Raw genomic sequence first — 19478 nt, forward strand, 5'->3', positions numbered from 1 at the left:
AGATTGATTCCTCTGCATAATTTCGATATTTAGACTCGATCTGCAAGCTTAAAGCCCTCCATTCAAAATAGAAACAATAATCAGCGACGATCGCAGCTGGTTGTTGTTGTTTTGTTGCAACAGCAGCAGGCTTGGCGCTATCCACCGCAGAGCCGCCCCAGAGTCTGGAATTGCTCACTAAGGCCGCCTTTCTTAACCTGCTCGTCTTTTCTCTCCCCCTTCCTCCATCCCCATCATCAACCATCCCCCTTCCTTTGACCTGGAGCTTTCCATTCTTCTTCTTCTTTCTTCCCAAAGTGTTTAATCATCTTTGGGCTTTTGTCGAGTTTCCTGGACACCTCGTCTTGGTTACAATCCCCAGCGTCGATCGTTGAGTTTTTTCTTCTGTGCTCTGCTGGGTTGGACGTGCGTCGCGCGCTGTGATAATAATCTATTTCACTTTTGCTTCACAACAACTCTCACCTTAATCCTTCCTTCTTTTCAATTTCTGTCATCATGGCTACAGAGTATGATCACGAGAACGGTCGCTACGACGGTATGTTTGATGGTTGTGTTTTGGTGTCCGGCTCGATTTTTTCTCGCCTCCCTTGGATGATAACGGTCGACTGACTTCGAATTTTTCTCCGGCTTACAGACGAGCCCCGTTATGAACGCAACCGCAGCGCATCTCCTCGCGACGAGCCCCGGGGTGACCGCGACCGCAGCCGATCTCCTAATGGCCGCATGGATGACCGCATGGATGGCCGGTATGTCATTGATCAGTAAAGCTAGCTGTGGTCGACCCAACAAACTGACCTGGGATGATGCATTAGTCCTCCTCTTGCCGACCCCCGCAAGCAAGCTCTCATGGAAGATGAAGAGGGTGCTGTCAACACTGGCTCCAACCTTTTCGTCACTGGCATTCACCCCCGTCTGACTGAATCCGATATCTCGCGCCTTTTTGAGAAGTACGGTGATGTCGAGAACTGCTCGATCATGCTGGACCCTCACACCAAGGAATCCCGTGGCTTTGGCTTCGTCAAGATGGTTACCGCCGAGCAGGCTGATGCCGCCAAGGAGGGCCTCCAGGGTGAGGTCATTGAAGGCCGAACTCTGAGCATTGAGAAGGCTCGCCGTAGCCGTCCCAGAACTCCTACCCCCGGCAAATACTTCGGTCCCCCCAAGCGTGGTATGTTTTCATTTTCCAGTCGAATTTGCGATGGATTCGGTTGACTTACAATTTTCTTTTGCAGAATTCCGTGGTCCTCCCCGTGGTGGCCGTGGTGGTGACCGCTACGATGACCGCCGTGGCGGATACGGAGGTAGCTGGCGCCGCCATGATGACTACCGCTACGGCCGTTACGACTCCTACAGTGACCGCGGTGGCCGTGACTACGGCGGTCGTGACTACCGTGGTGACTACGGTCGCCGCGACTATGGCGGCCGTGATGACTACGGCTACCGTGGCGGCGGTGGTGGTATCGACCGCTACGCTTCTCGTGAGGACCGTTACAGCCGTGACGACCGCCGGGATGACCGCCGAGGAGGAGATGACCGTCGCAGCTACTACGACCGTGATGCCAACCCTCCCAGCTATGAAGCGGCCCCCCCTGCCCGCGACGCTTATGCTAGCCGCTCCTATGAACCCCGTGGTGGCGAAGACAGATATGCTGCCCGGTAGGTGAGTGAACTGATGATAAAATCCTCGGTCCTCGTACCCAGTTGAAGCACCCAACGCTTTAGTTCTTGCTTTTAAACACGCCCATTTTTGATTCTGCTCTACCCCCTCTGCGTTTCTTTCACGATGTTCAATTCTCTCGTGTCCCTTATGGTTTCTCTTTTTCTATTTAATGCGGTATCCCTTTCAGTCGACGAGCGACGGTGAGGCGTCGTTATTTCTGTTTTCATCCTACACCAATAAGCAAAGAAAAAAAAAAAAAGAAGTCGGATTACATGTCATCTCGGCGAAATCGGAACGCCATCAGTCTCGCGACCAACCCTTCAACTGTTCACACAAAAAGTCTGTCGTCGCTCTTCGGTCACTGGATGATGTTTTCTTTTGTTAATTCGCTCGAAACACCGCGGGAAATTTGGCGGCAGGGAAAAAAGGAAACGAAATCTACATTAACGTTGTAATTCCTCGGATTATCTCATGGGTCAGCACTACTACATTTTCAACTTTCCGGAAATCTGGTCGTTATTTCGATAGTCAGCTGTTCGCCTTGTTGCGTCTTTGCACCTCCTATACGTAACGACTCGATTGTATTCGGCCAGAAACACATAAAAAGCACATTGTCTTTCCAGGCCATTCCAAGAATATTCTTGAGCACTTTCTCCTACGCCTCTTTTGAAGCACTCCAGAAAAGGATCCCGGCCATGACTCGCCTGTCCGCCATAGCCATGGTCTTTTTTCTGTCTGTGCTTGTAGTATCGCCAACACCAACAAAGCCTTTTACGCTCTTAGAGATCCCGGTGACGAGCAGCAGAAGATCAACGTAATCTCCGGACCATCAGGATTCCAATTACTCTGACCAGGTCTTTCGGCTCTGCTTATCAGCTGGCTGTCCTCTGCCATAGGAGGCGTCCACATTCAGCAGACCGGTCTGCCCTGCTTCAAGGTAAGGTCTAACCTAGACCGTGAGAGCTGATTTTTTGTGGAGAAAGGGAAGCAGAGCAGCAGTGCTACCCCATATCTTTCAGCGGTTGTTTCAGATCGAGCACGAACACCTCCGATCAGTTTCACCGCGTGTTCCAGAGTGTCTTGCTTATTTTTTTGAGAGGCCCACAAGTCCAATCTAGGGTTACATTCCACAGGTCGCTTATCGTTGCCTTGTTTACATATCAGAGACAGCCAAAATTTTGTTTTGTGTAACGGTGCACTAACAGCAGGTGTTCAACTGAAAGGCTCTCTAAAGCTGTGAAAACTATACCCACAGGTTATGGGTGGCTTTGCCGTTTCACCTAATGTCGCATATACCTTAGTACAATATGAATTTCTTGAACATTGATCTTCACACGCGTGTAGTAAACAGTAGATTGTATATTTGATCGATATAACTTGGTGTTTCCATAACCCTTGTTTGCATATATATATCAACCACAACATTGGAATATATCTGCAACGCCATGATCTTGATGAGTATGAAACCAACTAGCGGAGTATTCATGATATATATTATTGCCTGTCCATTCGAAATACAAGCTCCCAGTCTCTGGTGGATTGCGATATCTAGCTGCTATGCTATGCTTCATGAAATGGTTATCCCCAGCTTGGGATACAACCTTCCCGTAATTAGGTTTCTTCATATCTAAGAAACAAACTTGCAGCCACTCAATCCAGCATGTATCAATAAGCATCTTATGAGAATTGAACCATGTGCATGTTATGCCTTTCATGTCCCCAAATCCTCCCCACAACTGGCACGATAGTCTGCATATTGCTCCTAGGACTGGGTAACACTCCAGTCTCCGATCATTCCCATCATTCTTTCTTCTTATAAGGGAATTTGCGGATCCGGGGCAGCATCTACTTTTCAACCCAGATTGGGCTCGGCGCGCCCTCTGGCACGATGCTATTTCAATGGCATCTAGTTGTTTATTCGGGCGACTTCTTCGAGCCAGGTGCACCGCCTTCGATTTCATTGCTTTTTTGGATTAGGAATTCGCCCAGGACGCGGAGAGGATTCGCGGGTCTAGAATTGAGCAAGATTAGCGACGTACTAGACAAAAGAGAACAGACAGTGACTGGAGTGGCGGGGACCCAATCTGTCAAAGATTGAATATACCCCTCCCTAGGTAATAGCATGCTGATTTACTCACTGCTCCTTAGTTACGCTCTTCATGCCCTCTAGGAGGTAAGGCACGATTCTTTCATTCATGTATACACGAGCCGGGGCACCTCCAGGTCGAAGTGGCGGATCTGCGGAAGGGGTGTTGCCTGCTTCGGCACCATTTGTAGGGGTGTCATTGCCCATTGCGAGATTATTATTATCGTCTGGTCTGGTCGTCAAGTCGGGTTGTGGATGGGGGGTGGTGGTGGGCGCAGAGGAAGTTTCTTTGGTCGACGGTTGCGCAGGTAGCTGGGAATAGAGATTATGTCAAATATATTCCCTAGATCACAGAGATTTGGAAGTCTAGTTCTTCTGGCGAAGAGAGACGATATATGAAAGATATGAAAATAAAGCACAGGAACTGATGGAAGAACGATGGCGATTGCGTAGAGCGGAGCTTCTCTTGTCGCGGAAGCTTTACCCCCACCGCCGCCATAGTAACTGTGGGGATATAGAGATGATCTTACAGACATACATCAGCCATGGTGGGTGCTAGATGGTTATGATGACATTTATTTGATTCAGATTAGGTACATTTCAATTAGATTCAAGATAGAATCGATCTCAACAAGCCTGTTTTTTGGTCCGACTGCTGTGCTTAGCTGCAGTGAGATATGCAAACAAGGCAAACATGGACGTAAAATCAATTAAGATCAGGTGACTTCGCGTTTCTTTCACGACACGCTGAGGCAGCAGCGAGATGGGCAACACTGTGCTTCGAAAAGCCATGATATGATTGTTATTCGTGTTTTGGAGACATTTGGTACCATCATTGGGTAGAGACACTTACAGTTACCACCTATCAATGTCCCTGTGGCAGCATGTCCCTTTTGGACTACTGGGACACGCCACGCTCCTCCGTGAAGCGCAGAAAACACGAGACTGACGAAGAAACTACGAGTCAGAGTGAGAGTAGCCATAGGGAGAGTGATAAAAGTGTACCAGCAAGTCCGTCGATAAACACATTCGATGCTCTGACTCCAGTTGAGGATGGTGAAATCCCCGCTGGAGATGACGCACCTATTTCTGGTAGCCAAACGGAGTTAGAATCTTCACTTCCTGCAATTCAGACGGATGAGAAGGCAATTGAAGAGTATGAACTATCCCATGCCGCAGAGCAGGATGAGGAACCGGATCTTCAGGAAAGGCTGCAGAATGGCAAGTGGCGAAAAGGCAAGAGCTCCATCTACGTGGATGCCTTCAATCTAGCACTGGAAACTGTGCTGGATGAAGAAGCACATCTATTTGATGAAGCGGAGATGGATATATTCAGGCAATGGAAAGAGTTGTCGTATGAGTCCCAATATCTGTACGTTCAGGTTTCATTATATGAGCTATTGATATTCGGGTCATGCTTACAATTGAATAGATATGTTCGACTCTTCCTACGCAAAACTTCAGCATGGCATCGTATAAATAGACTTGGTTATCATTCAGATATCTCAGACTTGCCTGGTGCAGTCGCCGATCTCCAGCGCACTCGAATTCTCCACGCCTCTGTGGCATCAACGCACGGGAATGCTGCTGCAGACGCGGAGTCAATTGATGAATTACATCCTAGAGATCGATTTAAATTTGCTGATGCAACAGAAGAAATCAAAAACTTAGAAGAAGCATCGTCGCTGTTACTACTCGAAGAATTAAAGACCATCGCAAAAGAAGCAAAGGTCCAAGGCAAGAACAAAAAGGAGCTGCTGGCAGCCCTCCGCCAGTCGAGTCAAACACAGACAGACCTTGATTGGAAAGGCAAAGGAACAAACACAGTGCAACCCGTCAATAGGGATGGCCGTTTTGTTCAGAAGATCCTCGACTATACGGGGGATTGCATCAGACTTGCTTCAGGGCCCCTTGACCTTTTCGAACGTGTGCATCTGGTCTTTTACAAATCTACAGAATGGTCTGAAAAGTCACTCACCACTATCATCCTTGCCAAAATATCACGCAAGAATTTCCCAGACTATATCGTGTGTCGCTCCAATTCGATATTCCCGTCTAGAGAGATTCTACTAGAGTTTGAATCGGCCTTACGGACACAGTTCGAAATAGATAATATTCTCGAATTCAATGGCACTCCCACTAATGAACTGTTGCAGCAGATTAGAGACATTTGTGACCAAGTCTATCCTCGGTGGAAGTCATTGCTCAAACAAGAACAGCAGAAAGAAGAAACCCTCTATGAAAGTGGAGAGGGTGCCTATCTACGCCGCTTTTCTCCGGCTTGGGTTTATACTAGGGTCATCCATAAGGGTCTTCACTCACTCGGTCGATTTAAAGAGTATAAACAGGAACATGAAACTCTTACAGAGCTGCTTGACCAACGATTGTTCCATGCCGCACGGCGCGGAGCATGGTATCAGCGGAAAGCACTTCTGGAAGAGCACTACATGTGGTCCCTCACTCCATTCGAAGGGCGAAGTGAGGAAAACCAGAGAAAATACTGGAAGAGGGTTGCGCTTCGAACTTGCGAGGAAGGCCTGGAAGACCCTGAATGCCACTTGACCTACCATTTTGATTTACAGAAACGTATCTCAAAGCTCGAAAGAGCACTCAAGGTTGTCAAAAGAGAGCAGCATGATTTCGGCCATGTTATGTTGGCTAAACCCGAAGAACGTACCATTGAGGGCATACGCATCGAGCGAGAGGAATCACCTGGCCGCAATGGACAAAAAACAAACAGCGACACTGCATCTAAGCGAGGCCGTCCAACTGTTTGGGTTGATGAAAGAGAGGATGGAGGCGAATGTAGAGTTGAAAGTATGTGTTTGAGCTGGTATCGAGACCATGGATGGAAAGGCTACCATTCAGAAGGTGGCATTGTCAGGACCTTGGTAAGTCTTTGCACATGCACTCTAGTCTATGAACCACACAAACCTGGATACTGATTCTGGCTCTAGTTTGGCTACCTATTCTTCGATATCCTATTCACATACGTACCAAATGTCTTCCAAACACCCTTCCAAACATGCCCACTCGATCTCCACACCGACACCTTCTATCCCACGCGAGCCTCCGAGATAAACCACCGTTTAGTAGAAATAACCAACGGCAACGCCGAAGCCATAATCCGGGCCATTCACGCCCGCGAATCCCCCAAGCAAACCTGCGCAATCGGCATCGACTGGTCTTTCGAACTAGACGACCTGGTCGAGATTGTGCAATGCTTCCGTGGAGAAGCACTGGCGACCATTTGCAAGGTTCTGGCTCAGGAGTACCGCCAGCGTGGTGGGGGGATTCCGGATCTGTTTCTTTGGAATTTGGAGAAGAGGGAAGTCATGTTTGCGGAGGTGAAGTCGGAGAATGATCGGTTGAGTGATACGCAGAGGTTGTGGATTCATGTGCTTGTTGGGGCTGGGGTAAAGGTTGAGCTTTGTAATGCCGTTGCGAGGGAGGTTATAATTGTATAAATTTTGTCATGTTGTATATGTTATTATCCCAGGTGTATATATATGTACATATGATTGGATTGATTTGTTACAAGCTACAATGCATAGTTAATGGAACGTTGATTTATTCATTAGATTTTTTTTATTGACATCCGCAGTCGACGATCAACTAGGTTCACCCCCTGTTTTCAAGATAAGGCGAGACACATTGTTCCTTGGCCTAGGATCGAACGAAAACGAAACCGAATCCAACAACCATCCACCAACAAGATCAGATCAAGGGCGACCCGCTTATGCGACGAGGGTGGAGGCGGTGGCGCTCTCGTATCTCCAGGTGGGAGGGAGGACACCGACCGACTTGTAGTAGCGGGACAGACGGTGGATACGGGACTCGATGAGAATGAGACGGAACTTGCTGTCCTTGTCCTTGCGGTTGCGCTCAAGGTGCTTGCGGACGGCGACGGCCTTCTTGATCAAGAAGTACACTAGCATTAAATTAGTTTCCTGCATTCATGGCGTAAGGAAAATCCATTGTACTTACAGTCCTCGGGGAGCTCAGGAGCAAGGCCTGCTCATTGAAAAAATCACTCCGTCAGCCGATTGACCAAACAGAGGCATAAGATGTATATTTTCATATACATGTTAGGAGACTGCGCATTTCTGCAACAGTTCCTTTTGGGTATGAGGATCAAAGCAATCAAATCAGAGACTGCAAACTGTCCGTGTATGCTGGAGAATGTCCTTGGTGTTCTATCCCATATGATTTCACCCATTATGGTTGTCCATCCAATTCCCTCATCCAGCATTGTCAAACAGTCGCAATTCGTTCTCGTTGCATTTTCTCGCTCATCCCATTGAGGGGATCGTAGGGGAGTGAATCATACCGGAAGACTTCAAGATACGGAGGATCTTGTTACCTGTTCAAAACTGTTAGCCTGACTGACTTCCGCGCGATAACTTCCAGATTGCATTTCCAATCACATACCAGTAACAACCTTGACCTGGGCAACACCGTGGGAGTCACGGAGGACAACACCGATCTGAGAGGGGGTAGCACCCTTCTTGGCGAGCTTGCAGATCTGGTCAACGACCTGGTCGGGGGTGGTCTTGAGCCACGCGGGGGTGGAACGAGAGTAGGGGATGGCCGAGGAGGCGATACCCTTGCCCTTGCTGTGAAGACGACCCATCTTGAATTATTGTCGGAGGGGGTGGTGGTGAACTGGGGATGTCGACGTGAGTTGTGTTGGATTGAAGTTCAAGAAGTTTTTTTCTGCCCTCCAGATAGAAAATGGAAATGGGAGCGGGAAGCGAAAGTGGAGTGTGGGTCACGTGGTTGGCGGGATTCGCTTAAGTTTGATTTTTTCCGCGCTGTTTGGCGGGAGATTTTCTCTCTTGCAATTATTTCTGCTGCCACGACGATTGAACGAGAATAGCAATTCTCTGCCTGATGTTGGCTTTATGATGCTGGTTCATCGCTACTGCTATCAAGCAGTTGACTATCTCAACTAACTCAGTGATTGATATCAATTGGTTGGAAATCTCATTACAAGGTTAGTCTATTTTGCTCAGCTTTCGCATCTCCCCTCTGCCTTGAGTGTTTTCGCAACGCTTAAAATGATGATAACTCCCAACTTTTATTTTTTCTGGTACCTCTTATGTCAGAAGTAGCATCCTCGTGGTGTTATTTCGATGATCTAAATGGACTTCTGATACCCATTCATTACATTGAAATTCTTTTCTCCAATATTTGCTTTGCAATCTTGCTGACTTGTTGGAAAGAGATCTAGATATACCTGGGCTCTGATGTTGTTGGATTGTTGATAGTGATGGCTATTTTTGGGTCTATATTGCCTAGGAGTTTTGAATTGAATCTGACTTTGTTGATGATTGAGATAATGGTTCTCTTTCGTATCCTTGTAATGCGTATCGACCTGTAGATTGAGCTGTCAAGAACATGTTCGATTCCTTGGAACGCCTCGGGTCGTACTTCTACACCGTACCTAGCTCTGATTTCGTGCCTGAGTGATGTGAATTCACGGTCTAGACCATGTGTTTATGTGCGAGATAGCTGCTATTCCTGGTACGATAGCATGTTCGTGACAACTTACAGGTTAAGGTCATGTAGATGATCATGAGAACCTCTGCATCAGCGCATTCAAGCGCTTAGGCAAATCCCGATGTACCTCGCAGCAGGGGCGTCAATCCATCCAACAAGTCCATTACGTCTTGGCAGATGATGAATTGAGGTATTTTCTCAGACGGAAGAAAGACGTCGAAGTGAACTGTTCGAGGAGATAGGAAACCTAGTGACGAAGATTGCATACATGATGCCAGTATACCCGACCCTGGCAGGGAACAGGCGGTTATGTCACTAGTGGTAGGTAATTACGGCTATTCCTTGTCTGGATTGACATAGAGACCAGGGTCTAGGAAGAACGCGTGCCCATCTTCAGGTACCTGTGGAGATCAGTTGCACAGCACATCCCAGCATCTGGATATCATGGCAATGTCTGCGCTCTTCCCTGGTTAGGATTGAAATGAGCATGAGCATGAGGGTGGGTAAAGAGTCAAGCACAGCAACAGGGGTTGTGCATCGACTTGTTGTTTTCAACTATGCATAATCAACGTCTTTGATATCGATTCGGTGTGAAAGAAGTAGTTCCTCGAGCAGGATGTCATGGGAACAACTAGAAGAGTCATCAAAGACGACAGCATCATCACACCGCTTTTTGAACACAAAGCGCCCTCCACGGGACCTTGCTGTGGAGCGTTGTATACAGATGAGCAAGCTATGCTCCAGCTTCCTGGGTTTTCGAGGCTGGTTGTGTCACAGTTGAATTCTGAATAGTGAAATAGAGTAAAAGCTTCTCTTTAACCTTTTTTTTCAAGCCGGCTGCTTTTTTGTTCCATGCTCGTATAGTTCAGTAGAGAATTGAGAAAGCAACCGGGGCTGTGGATCGTTAGTGCACTTAGGAAATGGCATATTCCGTATCTTGGTCGAATAATTAGTATTTAGGCGAGATCCAAGACAATCCCCTATTAGTGAGATAATGGTTGGAATAGCGCCAATTGAAAAGCACATGGAAGCCAGGATGACAGCAGTAACATTCTGTAATCCACGACGCACGAGGGACTAACTCGAGGGAGAATTCCCTGTACACGGTTTAGGCGCGATTCTAGGCAACCCGAGAAACAAGAGATCGCCATAGAGGGCGGAATGATGAATAGACTCGCATGATGCAGACGGATCTTAGCTTCCCCGTCTAGTTCAATCCTGAAAGCAACCACTGAAGAGGGCCAGGATGCAAGACAATGAATCCCGAGAGGGCAAAGATAAAGCAGTTGCATCGTGTGGCCAGGGTGTGGGAGAAACAAAGATGCAGAATAAGCGGTAGGAGTCGATCTTTTTTCACGGGGCAGGGCGAACAACCTTCCACGGAAAGACACAGCCTAGACAAGGGTTACAACTTGCATGACATCCTCGTGTAACAGAAAAAGAAAAGAAAGAAAGAATCGGTGAGGATTAACGAAGAGGAAACAAGCCTTTAGACATGGGCGTCAAATTCAGATGCTAGCATCGTGGGGGGTGCAATGTCGAGTCCCCACGCGCAGTGTGATGTATCATATCGGCAATGCGCCCACTGGACACAGATTGGACCTTGCGCAGATCCATCACCGTCAGATACCAAGAAGCAGGAGCTGGTTGGAGACTTGGAGTCCGAGATGGATGTGATCTGAAAGACGATGAAAGTGACGATCGACCAAAGATACAGCTGCGATAATGAGATGAAGTGATGAACAACCAGGAATTCGGGGTCACCTGTCATGTTGGGACGCCAGCCAATCAACGCCGCCGCCCCCCAACAGCAGCAATTTGGCCTCGATATATGATGCATCACCTGTCATACTATTTGATGATCTTTTACGGCGTGATTAGACTAAAACAAGAACGTGGCGATCATTTCAACAATGAAGAATCCATCTCAACAGGCTCAACTGTGTTGCCACCTACAACGCCGTATGTACGGTTCCTTGCATGTTCGGATAACCTGCATAAGAATACGAACCACCGCGTTTTTCAAATCAGAATCAGAATCAAGGATGCCGGGAAAATACCAGGATAAAACGAGAATTTCACGGAGACAGTGCCAGGATTAGAGCCAATCGTTGGATTTTGCTGCTGTGCAGCGTTGTGGTTGGCTGTGGCAGTGTATACTATGCCGAGCACTCGACATTATGTGAGACGAGTCATTTTGACTAGAATCGACACTTGAGGGAATGATGATTGAATGGGAGAAGAATAGACCATCTTGTAGTGCTGTTACTCTGGATTCAGTCGAAGACCAAGGTTATGGCGGACGGCATACGTACCCTAAGTCCATATTTAGAAATTCCCCACGTGCACATCAACCTGCGAAAATCAAGTTCGCCCAGTATTTGTCAAGCTGGTCTTTGCTCGAATGCATTTGCCCTCGGAGTAAAAGAAGTGCGTAAAAGAAGTGCGTGCAAGGATTGCGCATGCCATGGGCAGACTGTTCTCGATATTCCCCGTCATTCCTCCGTCTGCTCGAGTGTCCCCGACATACGACATCCGATTTGAGACAACTTCGAATACATGACGCCTCTTTATTCGGTAGTGAGAACCTTGATTGAACCTAGAAACAATGCATTTGCATGGAAACCCTAATTGCAGCAGTCCTTGGAAACCGTCGTTCAGTGTCGATCGCCTGTTGCTGTCTGGTCCAGTATGTAGCCTCAGTACTTTTCCCTATTTAAGTATAGTGATTGTGAGTGTCTACAGTGTAAATTACCTGCTGCTTTAGAATGTGTCATTTTTTTTCGCAGAGATTCGACTACGGAACAATGGCAGTGCTAACTGGGATAGGCAGATGCTGTCAAAAGCAGCATGACAGGCTGTAAAGCCACGGATTCTCCCGTGCAGACACGGCGGAATACGGCATTCCATCCGCCGCGCAGATGGAGCACAGCACTATGTATTTGAAATACATAGTAACACCTACTCCCTACCTACACAACGTGAATTAGATTACTTTCAGATCTGAAGTAACATATAACAGTGGCATTATAGTAAGCTGCCTACTATAATAATACTCTCTGTCACATAAATTCTACTCATTCTGTGGAAATACAATTGGAGTACCATTGGGCTTATCCTGAGGAGACGGTCGAACTCTATTGCCTATAACCGGGGATCTGCCCCGCTTTCCTCCACCTACCAGAGCGAGCAATAGGGCCTCAAGTGGATCCGCGAGTCTAGTGGCGTCCAGAGAAAGAAAGATCCGGCTGGAACCATCCAGGATCAGCCCCTGTCAGTGACTTATGCAGGTGAATGGGGTTTGCAACAATAGTCGGCCTTAGTTACAGCACGAGGATACAGGCATTTCCTCGATATCCATGAGTATTCTCATGTAATCGGTATCACCCCTCCCTGGTTTGATGGATATTTGCCGAGCCCTAAAGACGGACCCAGCCGGTTGTTTGTGTCCGTACGCTGTCCGTAATCTTGGTTCAAGTGGGCTGAGTCGTCATCGGTTTATTAGAACTCAAGGTCAATGCTCACCAATGCTACTGTGTTATCTGTGGAGTCTCTCGATCGATACAGCAGGGCAATAAGCGCAGGGCAATAATAGCAATAACAGTACGCAATAATGTTTCGCCTCAAAGTAAATGTCGTATCCATTCATAATAAAACACACTTGTAGTTTCCACCGAGTCATGCTTGTGGAGTATCACGTAGGTATCCTCCATATACGTGTGTAATATTCGGTATTGGCATAAAATACAGCTCCACCAACCCAAGATGCGCCTACCTTCGGTACTTTTACAGCCGTTGATTCCCCGACTTGCAGGCCTGATACGGAACAATACAGGCAGTACAGTATTGTCTGCTCCTCATGGATCCGCCTCTCTCCTGCAGTAGCTCTGCATCTCCACTGGCCTTTCCCCTGGTGCCAGCTGCTGCCAAGCTTGGGCTGGACGTTCTTTGGTCTCGTAGACTAAATGCCCCAGTCCAATCATGGCCAGACTGGACTCTGGCTCTTCGTGGGTGAACGGACCGTCCTCTTCTGTAAAAAGAGTCGAGATCCCCTTCCTCGATGCGGCTACTTCTTCCTCTTCTTTAGGTGATATTTTATATCGTCTCCCCTCCTTCCCCTCCCGAACCCATTGATTCCTTTCTTTCTCCGCATGAGATAATCTATTCGACTCCATCTGTCTGTCTGCCGGGTAATAAGGCTGCGAGCCTCTCGCGCGGGGTGTCCAACACGCTGGATCGTACGGAACGAAGCCTCGAGATCCGGTCAATTCCCAATGATATGATTATCCTGCCGCCTCAATCGCTTTCACAGACCACCTTCCAATATGACGAACAGCACACTCAATGGGCTCTGTCCAACTCCGTTTCTGCAGGAGGGTCTCTTCCCTTCTTCCGGTGGATGTGCGCTTCCCCAATACGTCCTGCTATTCGAATGGGGTTAATGTCGTTTTATAGTCATCAAAGGTCGATACTGTGAGAAGATTCCGACACGTGGTGGTGAGGTCTCTTGTTGTCTGCCTTGTCCGTTGGGTGAATGGATATATGGCGATGGTGAGTGTTCCCCTTATATGCCATTGAAGTCTTCTAACCGATCTTGTCTCTTCAGATGTAATTCCCAAAACCGAAGTCGCGGGCTGGACCAGCGTGGCCATCTTACCTCTTTGTATCTTCCTATTATTATCCTACGCCGTGCTTCCGGCCAAATGGACTCACCGTCACTACCTGAATATCTGCTTTACTCTTGGTATCTGCTTCATGGAGCTTGCATTTATCATTCCCCTCGGCGCAAAACCAGAGCAATGCCACAACGATATTACCCCCAATGACATGTATTCTGATCTATCATGCGCTTTTACCGGCTCTCTACTTTTATTTGGAGGATGGATTGTTATAATATGGAGTATGTTTACTTTCATTGCTATTTTGAACGTCACTGACTAGAGTTAGGTTTCATTCGTACAGTTGCCTTTCATCTCCAGGTTTGCTGGGAAGTCATGCTGGGCCCCAAGTTCATGTGGGGAGCTTTCCTCTGCGGTTGGGGAATTCCTGCCCTTGGAACCACTTTGATGCTCATTTATACCGGCGTATCCTTCCGATTTGGAGGGACTTGCCATATTAATATCGACCACGGCTTACAGGCTTACTGGATCCCCATCACTGTATTTGCTGTTGCTGCCCTGGTCCTCCAGGTAGTTACAATGGCATACTGTATCCATGTATATGTCCGGTCTCTTTTCGACAATGACACCACGACCAACAGCTCAGGCCTGCCTTCATACTCGGCCAGCATCACTACCGTCACCGCACGTCAAGCATACAAGCGCATCCGGCGGGTCCTCCAGCTCCAATGGAGGGGCGTGGCACTTGTCTTGATTATCATCGGAAACGTCATCTTCTTTGCTGTTGTTTTCATCAAATTGGACAATGCTGTGACGCCTAACGAGGCAAACGTCAAAAAGGCTATCCCTTGGCTCTTATGTTTGGTTACCACTGAAGGTGACAGAAAGGCCTGCGCGAAGAAAGCAGAGGTCCTCGGCCCGAATGAAGCCACGCTTCTAGCCCTTCTCATTCTGTTGTCACTCGTGGGCCTGTGGAATTTTATCCTCTTTGCACGACCGTCGATGTTTGTCGGATGGGTCGATTTCTTCAGGTCAAAATTCGGTAAAGAGCGCGAATTTATTTCCGCTGACCCAGAGCGCTATACAGATTCTCGAGCATACGAGATGATTACCAACTCAACACTACCATCGCTCAAAACGCCAGAGCCGGTAGTGAGAGCACCGAGTCCGATACTGAAAGCTAGCCCTACTACTAGCGAGCACTATGGACGAGATGCTAAATACTCTCGGCCACCTATGAGTTTCTCACGGCCACTGCCAGCCAGTCCACAAGGTCGAGACTGGGACCCGAAATCCACATTTGCCCCGAGCCATTCTCGGGATCCTAGTGGTGCATAATGACTATGATGATTTTCTGCTTTATTATTTATTGCGCTTTGCGGTGTTGAAAAAAACTGTACATTTCCACGGCGCATCTGGACGATGCACGACCTGTATACCCTAACTATATTGGTGTTTGGATTTCCCACATTGCTGGTTGGAGTTTTGTTCTTATTTTTTGGTCGTTGGTCGGTTGGGGGCTCGGGATCCAGTTCTACTGTTCAAATGGGTCAAAAAAAGAGGGGAAGGGGAGTTAGTTGCATTGAACTACTGTGATGTACATGTAATGCTGATCTATGCCGCTACAGTACCTTTTGGGATAGAAAAAAAAAAAAAAAAGCAAACTGTTCAATAATGGAAGATTTGAATTTAAACTTATGCAAGAACCTTGTAAGATATAGCAATAGAGCCAAATCTGAACCTCGGGTTTATTGAACACTGAACACTAGGCAGCTGAGATGAATGAGGTATGGAGATGGAGAATTGATCCAACGGCTTTAGGCAGTCGTGTCGGTACCAGAAAGTGTCAAAGTGGGATGTTTTGACGTTTCGCTGGAGGTGTGGGTCTGTATTTGTGTATTGTACCGTATTCAGTATTGCAGGCATTTTAGTCCTGAATTCTCGCCTAGATATTACAGTCTAGAATCTAGTCTGCCTATTCAGCCTCGACATTATCAAATAATTATCTATCAATCTAACAACCATTCCAAATACTCCAATTTACTAGCTAGTACTACAATCCAATTCAATTCAAATGGATAGATATCAAATACAACTAGACAGTAAATTACAACACGCGATCCAAACTCTAAAGGTTATATCCGATTTCTTACGCGACATCCAACAGGCCAAACTCAAACTCAAAAACGCCAAACTCAAATCTCCCAGCCGTTTTAAGAAGGTGCGTTTTGTAATGAGACCTTCTGGAACTGCCGAGACACGAATGGGGTAGGTGAGACAGAATTGAAGTTAGATGTTGTAAGGTAGTGACACTATGCATGTAACAGTTTGACAGGAATATCGTCATCGTCATCATCATCATCGGATTGTAAAACATATCTCGATTTGTGGTTTGGTTCTGGTTCTGGTCCTGTGGTTTGTGGTTTGTGGCTCGGGATCTGGAAGGATTGGGAAAGTGTGTTTCCATGGTTTAGGATGTAGATCTTATCTTCGTCTTGGAAGGTCGAGTCGAAGCTGTTGTCTATCTATTCGATGGGTGTATTTGCCGTGGCTGGGCGTGATGATCTTTTTTTTTTCTCTTCCAATAGTCTATTTAGAATTATCGTGTATGTATGGGAGAGGGTGTGGTCAGAGTCTCGATACGGGGTATACAAGACTGATAATTGAGAATATTGGCATAACCTATGTAGTCTTATTGGTAGCACAGTATTGGAATTGCTTGATTGTTACTGGCTTAGCTATACTCTTGACATGTATCTATTTGACTAACTAACTAGCATGTTCATGATAGTGTGAAGTGTCAAGAACTGACACCCCGCAGATCTCCCATTCCCACTACCCCATGGGGAAAACAGAAGAAGCAAACTCGTGCCCACGGCAATAGTTTGCTAGACTATATACCACCTATAATAAGCACTAGATGTTTGCTAGTGAGATGTGATGGGCTTGCATTAAGTTGAAGGATTATCGGTTGAAGGAGCCGAGGTAGTCAGATATAGATGACATTGACAGTGACAGAAGGTTTGGGTGGATTGCATGTGATTTGGGTTCAACGGTGTTCTTTTTTCGTTTGCTCATTTATTGGATTTTTTTACTTTGCTTTTACGTGGTTGATTCCATGGTTGATGATGGATAATGCGGGGATGGCATCATTCCAGTAAACATCAATATCAGACCAAACTTCATGTTACTATCTTTCCGCTATGTTACATTCACAACAATCTCGCTCCATTTTTCCAGGGCAAGGAGAAAAAACAAACATCAGCCCAGTGGACTTCTTCGGGGGAGTTCCCAAATTAGACATCTTCCCAGTAGATAACAGGCAAAGGGGAATAAAATATAACCAGTCGAAAACGCAGCCATCGCATCAAGCATCCGTAAATTACCATGCGCTGACGTCAAAGTTTTCCTGCAGACAATGTTAGAACTGGATAGACACGTATGAACCATCAACTTACCTCGGAGAAGTAGGTCGTCACAACAGTCCGGTCAGAAAACTTCCTTCCGGCAAGTGCCTTTAATGCATTGGTCGTCGACTCCACCGTGTCGAACTTGACAAAGATCTTGCCCACTCCGGACGACTGCCTGCTGCCACCCGATGGGCGAGGCACCTTCACGTCCAGAATTTGTCCGTATTTCGAGCACTCCTCGCGCACATCGTCGCAGATTTCTGTCAATGCGTTAGTCAAGCCGAGGCATATGCTAGGGAAGAGACATACCCTCGTAGTCATCATTGTCCATAAGCTCCTCGGGGGTCACCATGTTCAACAGCTGCAGGACTCGGCTGGTCTCTAAATCTTGAGATGTTGTCTTTGCAAACATCGACATAGCGTTCACACCCATGTCGAGACCAGAGGCCTGTGTGTTTCCAATACTGGCACGGACAACCTTCAGATGCCTGTCACCCAGTTCCATACCATTAAGTCCCTCGACGGCAATGCTAGTTGCCGAAGGGTCGGCATACTCGCAGAATGCAATTCCCTGATAGCCAGTCAGCATGGTATAGATTTCGGTATCATATGAAACTCACCCTAGACTCCTCAGTCGAGTTATCCTTAACCAAAACAAACGATTTGAGCTCGCCAAACGACTTGAGCAGCATTGTGACGGGCTCTTCGGGGATATAGCTGGGAATGTTGGAAACGCAGATCTTGTTGGGCGAATCAGGCACTTCATTCAAAAGCACTCCTTCCTGGTATTCCTGCTCTGCTCCACCAGGAACAATGTAGTCCTTAGGTCGTCGCACTTCCAGTCCCTTGGGCGCTCCGTTCTCAGCCTCCGCACCATGCTCTTCCATAGCAATACCATCGAGTGCAAGGGCAACAGTAGCGTCATTGGGCGTCTTGAACTCCATGAGAGCGAAAGAGCGATCCTCGGACACTTGGGCGGAGATACAGGGGTCCACATTGTGAATGACGTTGAGGCCATTAAGCTGCAAATTGAAGAAAGCGAGCACAGACTCCCCTGTCACACTTGATGGCAGGTTGTATACGAACAGACGCTTCGCCTGGCGAGAATTCGAGGGTTTGAGGGTCGAGCTTTCCGCAGATCCACCACCAGGCTGGCTCATGAAAGCCTGGAGACGGCTGGGGTCCATAGGTTGCTGTCGAGGCGCTCCAGGAAGGGGGAACATGCCTAAAAAACTAAGTCAGTATAACGATATAGCTATACGAAAGATGGAAAACCCCACCCGAAAGCTTAGCCTGCTCCGCTGTGACATTCTCATAACCAGGAGGCTTAATATCCCACTGCGTCAAACGTCGTTGCCGGGTCAAGACAGAGGCGACATCTGTCAAGTCGGGCGTGGGTTCCCTCTTTCGTGGAGGCGAAGGGCTCCTCCTGCGCTCTCCTCTGTCACGGTTGCGCTCTCTATCACGATCGCCGCGGTCGCCGCGGTCGCCACGTTCCCGATCGCGATCACCTCTGTCACCTCTGTCTCTGCCTTCTCGCCGGGGTCTCTCATCAAACAAGTCTCTGTCTCTCTCGCGTCGAGATGGTCGTTCATCATAGTCTCTGCGTCGGCGATCCCCTCGGTCCCAGTCTCGATCGTCCCTCCGGCTGCTCGAGTAGCGGTCTTCCCGTTCTCTGGCGCGATAGTCACGGCTCGACGAGTACGAGTCCGCCTCGAAATCGCGTCGGGAGCCTCTAGAGCTGTGGTGAGGAGACCTCGAGCGTCTCCGATCTCCTCTGTCTCCGCGATCCCGGCGCTCGTCCCGCTGGAGGTATTAAGACATGTTAGCTGGCTTGCGGGCAGGGTCGCGTTATTGAACCGGCAATTTATCACTCACGTAGTAGTCTCTCGAGCGACCAGAGTCTGCGATCAAAAGGTTAGATATATGCGACTAGATAGAAAGCTAGTAATCGGGGTAAGAGCATATGTTACGCACCTCTCGAAGCGTAAGTGTCGCCGTTCATCTTGAGCTCCAGCGACCTTCTTTAGTCTTTCCTTTAAAAGCGTGGCAAATGAGACCGTCAACGAACAGCCTCGGGTTAGTATCCTCAGGTACAAAAGACACTGATAGATCAATCTTAATCCCAAATGAGATGGTATGGGATAGCGTTCGTTCTGGAGACGGAGAGAGGACGAGAGCTCCAGCGCTGGCGTCTGAGG

At 47.7% G+C, this 19478-nt stretch overlaps 7 protein-coding genes across 7 annotated transcripts; 3 read left to right on the forward strand and 4 right to left on the reverse strand.

The window, feature by feature from the left end:
* Positions 1 to 200: 200 nt before the first annotated feature.
* ASPWEDRAFT_35392 (RNA recognition motif domain-containing protein) lies at positions 201 to 1919 on the forward strand. Its single transcript, XM_040834220.1, has 4 exons — positions 201 to 535; positions 635 to 746; positions 813 to 1168; positions 1233 to 1919. Exons 1-4 carry the CDS (start codon positions 496 to 498, stop codon positions 1658 to 1660), a joined length of 936 nt encoding a protein of 311 aa, XP_040695461.1. The 5' UTR covers positions 201 to 495; the 3' UTR covers positions 1661 to 1919.
* A 1655-nt stretch (positions 1920 to 3574) lies between these two features.
* On the reverse strand, positions 3575 to 3953 carry ASPWEDRAFT_167791 (DPY30/SDC1 family protein; the record flags this gene model as incomplete). The annotated part of the gene is made up of 2 exons (XM_040830199.1): positions 3575 to 3671; positions 3799 to 3953. The coding sequence occupies 2 exons, from the start codon at positions 3951 to 3953 to the stop codon at positions 3575 to 3577; spliced, it is 252 nt and encodes an 83-aa protein (XP_040695462.1).
* A 677-nt stretch (positions 3954 to 4630) lies between these two features.
* ASPWEDRAFT_100705 (fanconi-associated nuclease 1) lies at positions 4631 to 7213 on the forward strand (the record flags this gene model as incomplete). Its single annotated transcript, XM_040827323.1, has 3 exons — positions 4631 to 5118; positions 5179 to 6637; positions 6704 to 7213. 3 exons carry the CDS (start codon positions 4631 to 4633, stop codon positions 7211 to 7213), a joined length of 2457 nt encoding a protein of 818 aa, XP_040695463.1.
* Positions 7214 to 7483: 270 nt separating this feature from the next.
* On the reverse strand, positions 7484 to 8379 carry ASPWEDRAFT_102397 (40S ribosomal protein uS15; the record flags this gene model as incomplete). The annotated part of the gene is made up of 4 exons (XM_040827475.1): positions 7484 to 7677; positions 7734 to 7763; positions 8077 to 8109; positions 8178 to 8379. The coding sequence occupies 4 exons, from the start codon at positions 8377 to 8379 to the stop codon at positions 7484 to 7486; spliced, it is 459 nt and encodes a 152-aa protein (XP_040695464.1).
* A 2290-nt stretch (positions 8380 to 10669) lies between these two features.
* On the reverse strand, positions 10670 to 11071 carry ASPWEDRAFT_35397 (uncharacterized protein). The gene has a single exon (XM_040834221.1). The coding sequence runs from the start codon at positions 11017 to 11019 to the stop codon at positions 10738 to 10740; it is 282 nt and encodes a 93-aa protein (XP_040695465.1). The 5' UTR covers positions 11020 to 11071; the 3' UTR covers positions 10670 to 10737.
* Positions 11072 to 13348: 2277 nt separating this feature from the next.
* gprM lies at positions 13349 to 15418 on the forward strand. The gene is made up of 4 exons (XM_040834222.1): positions 13349 to 13649; positions 13704 to 13799; positions 13855 to 14148; positions 14196 to 15418. Exons 1-4 carry the CDS (start codon positions 13574 to 13576, stop codon positions 15203 to 15205), a joined length of 1476 nt encoding a protein of 491 aa, XP_040695466.1. The 5' UTR covers positions 13349 to 13573; the 3' UTR covers positions 15206 to 15418.
* A 1898-nt stretch (positions 15419 to 17316) lies between these two features.
* On the reverse strand, positions 17317 to 19282 carry ASPWEDRAFT_99650 (splicing factor u2af large subunit; the record flags this gene model as incomplete). Its single annotated transcript, XM_040839679.1, has 6 exons — positions 17317 to 17537; positions 17587 to 17848; positions 17898 to 18502; positions 18558 to 19083; positions 19138 to 19181; positions 19255 to 19282. 6 exons carry the CDS (start codon positions 19280 to 19282, stop codon positions 17317 to 17319), a joined length of 1686 nt encoding a protein of 561 aa, XP_040695467.1.
* Positions 19283 to 19478: the final 196 nt, after the last annotated feature.

This window comes from Aspergillus wentii (assembly GCF_001890725.1).
Source record: "Aspergillus wentii DTO 134E9 unplaced genomic scaffold ASPWEscaffold_1, whole genome shotgun sequence".
Lineage (NCBI taxonomy): Eukaryota > Fungi > Ascomycota > Eurotiomycetes > Eurotiales > Aspergillaceae > Aspergillus > Aspergillus wentii.

Bases quoted from the DNA above. Each gene is read 5' to 3' on its own strand.
- ASPWEDRAFT_35392 (XM_040834220.1), top strand. From the start codon at position 496: ATGGCTACAGAGTATGATCACGAGAACGGTCGCTACGACG. The intron at 536-634 runs GTATGTTTGATG...TCCGGCTTACAG, and splicing joins CGAGAACGGTCGCTACGACG to ACGAGCCCCGTTATGAACGC. The intron at 1,169-1,232 runs GTATGTTTTCAT...TTTCTTTTGCAG, and splicing joins CTTCGGTCCCCCCAAGCGTG to AATTCCGTGGTCCTCCCCGT.
- ASPWEDRAFT_35397 (XM_040834221.1), bottom strand. From the start codon at position 11,019: ATGACAGGTGACCCCGAATTCCTGGTTGTTCATCACTTCATCTCATTA.
- gprM (XM_040834222.1), top strand. From the start codon at position 13,574: ATGACGAACAGCACACTCAATGGGCTCTGTCCAACTCCGTTTCTGCAG. The intron at 13,650-13,703 runs GTGCGCTTCCCC...GTCGTTTTATAG, and splicing joins CTTCCCTTCTTCCGGTGGAT to TCATCAAAGGTCGATACTGT. The intron at 14,149-14,195 runs GTATGTTTACTT...GACTAGAGTTAG, and splicing joins ATGGATTGTTATAATATGGA to GTTTCATTCGTACAGTTGCC.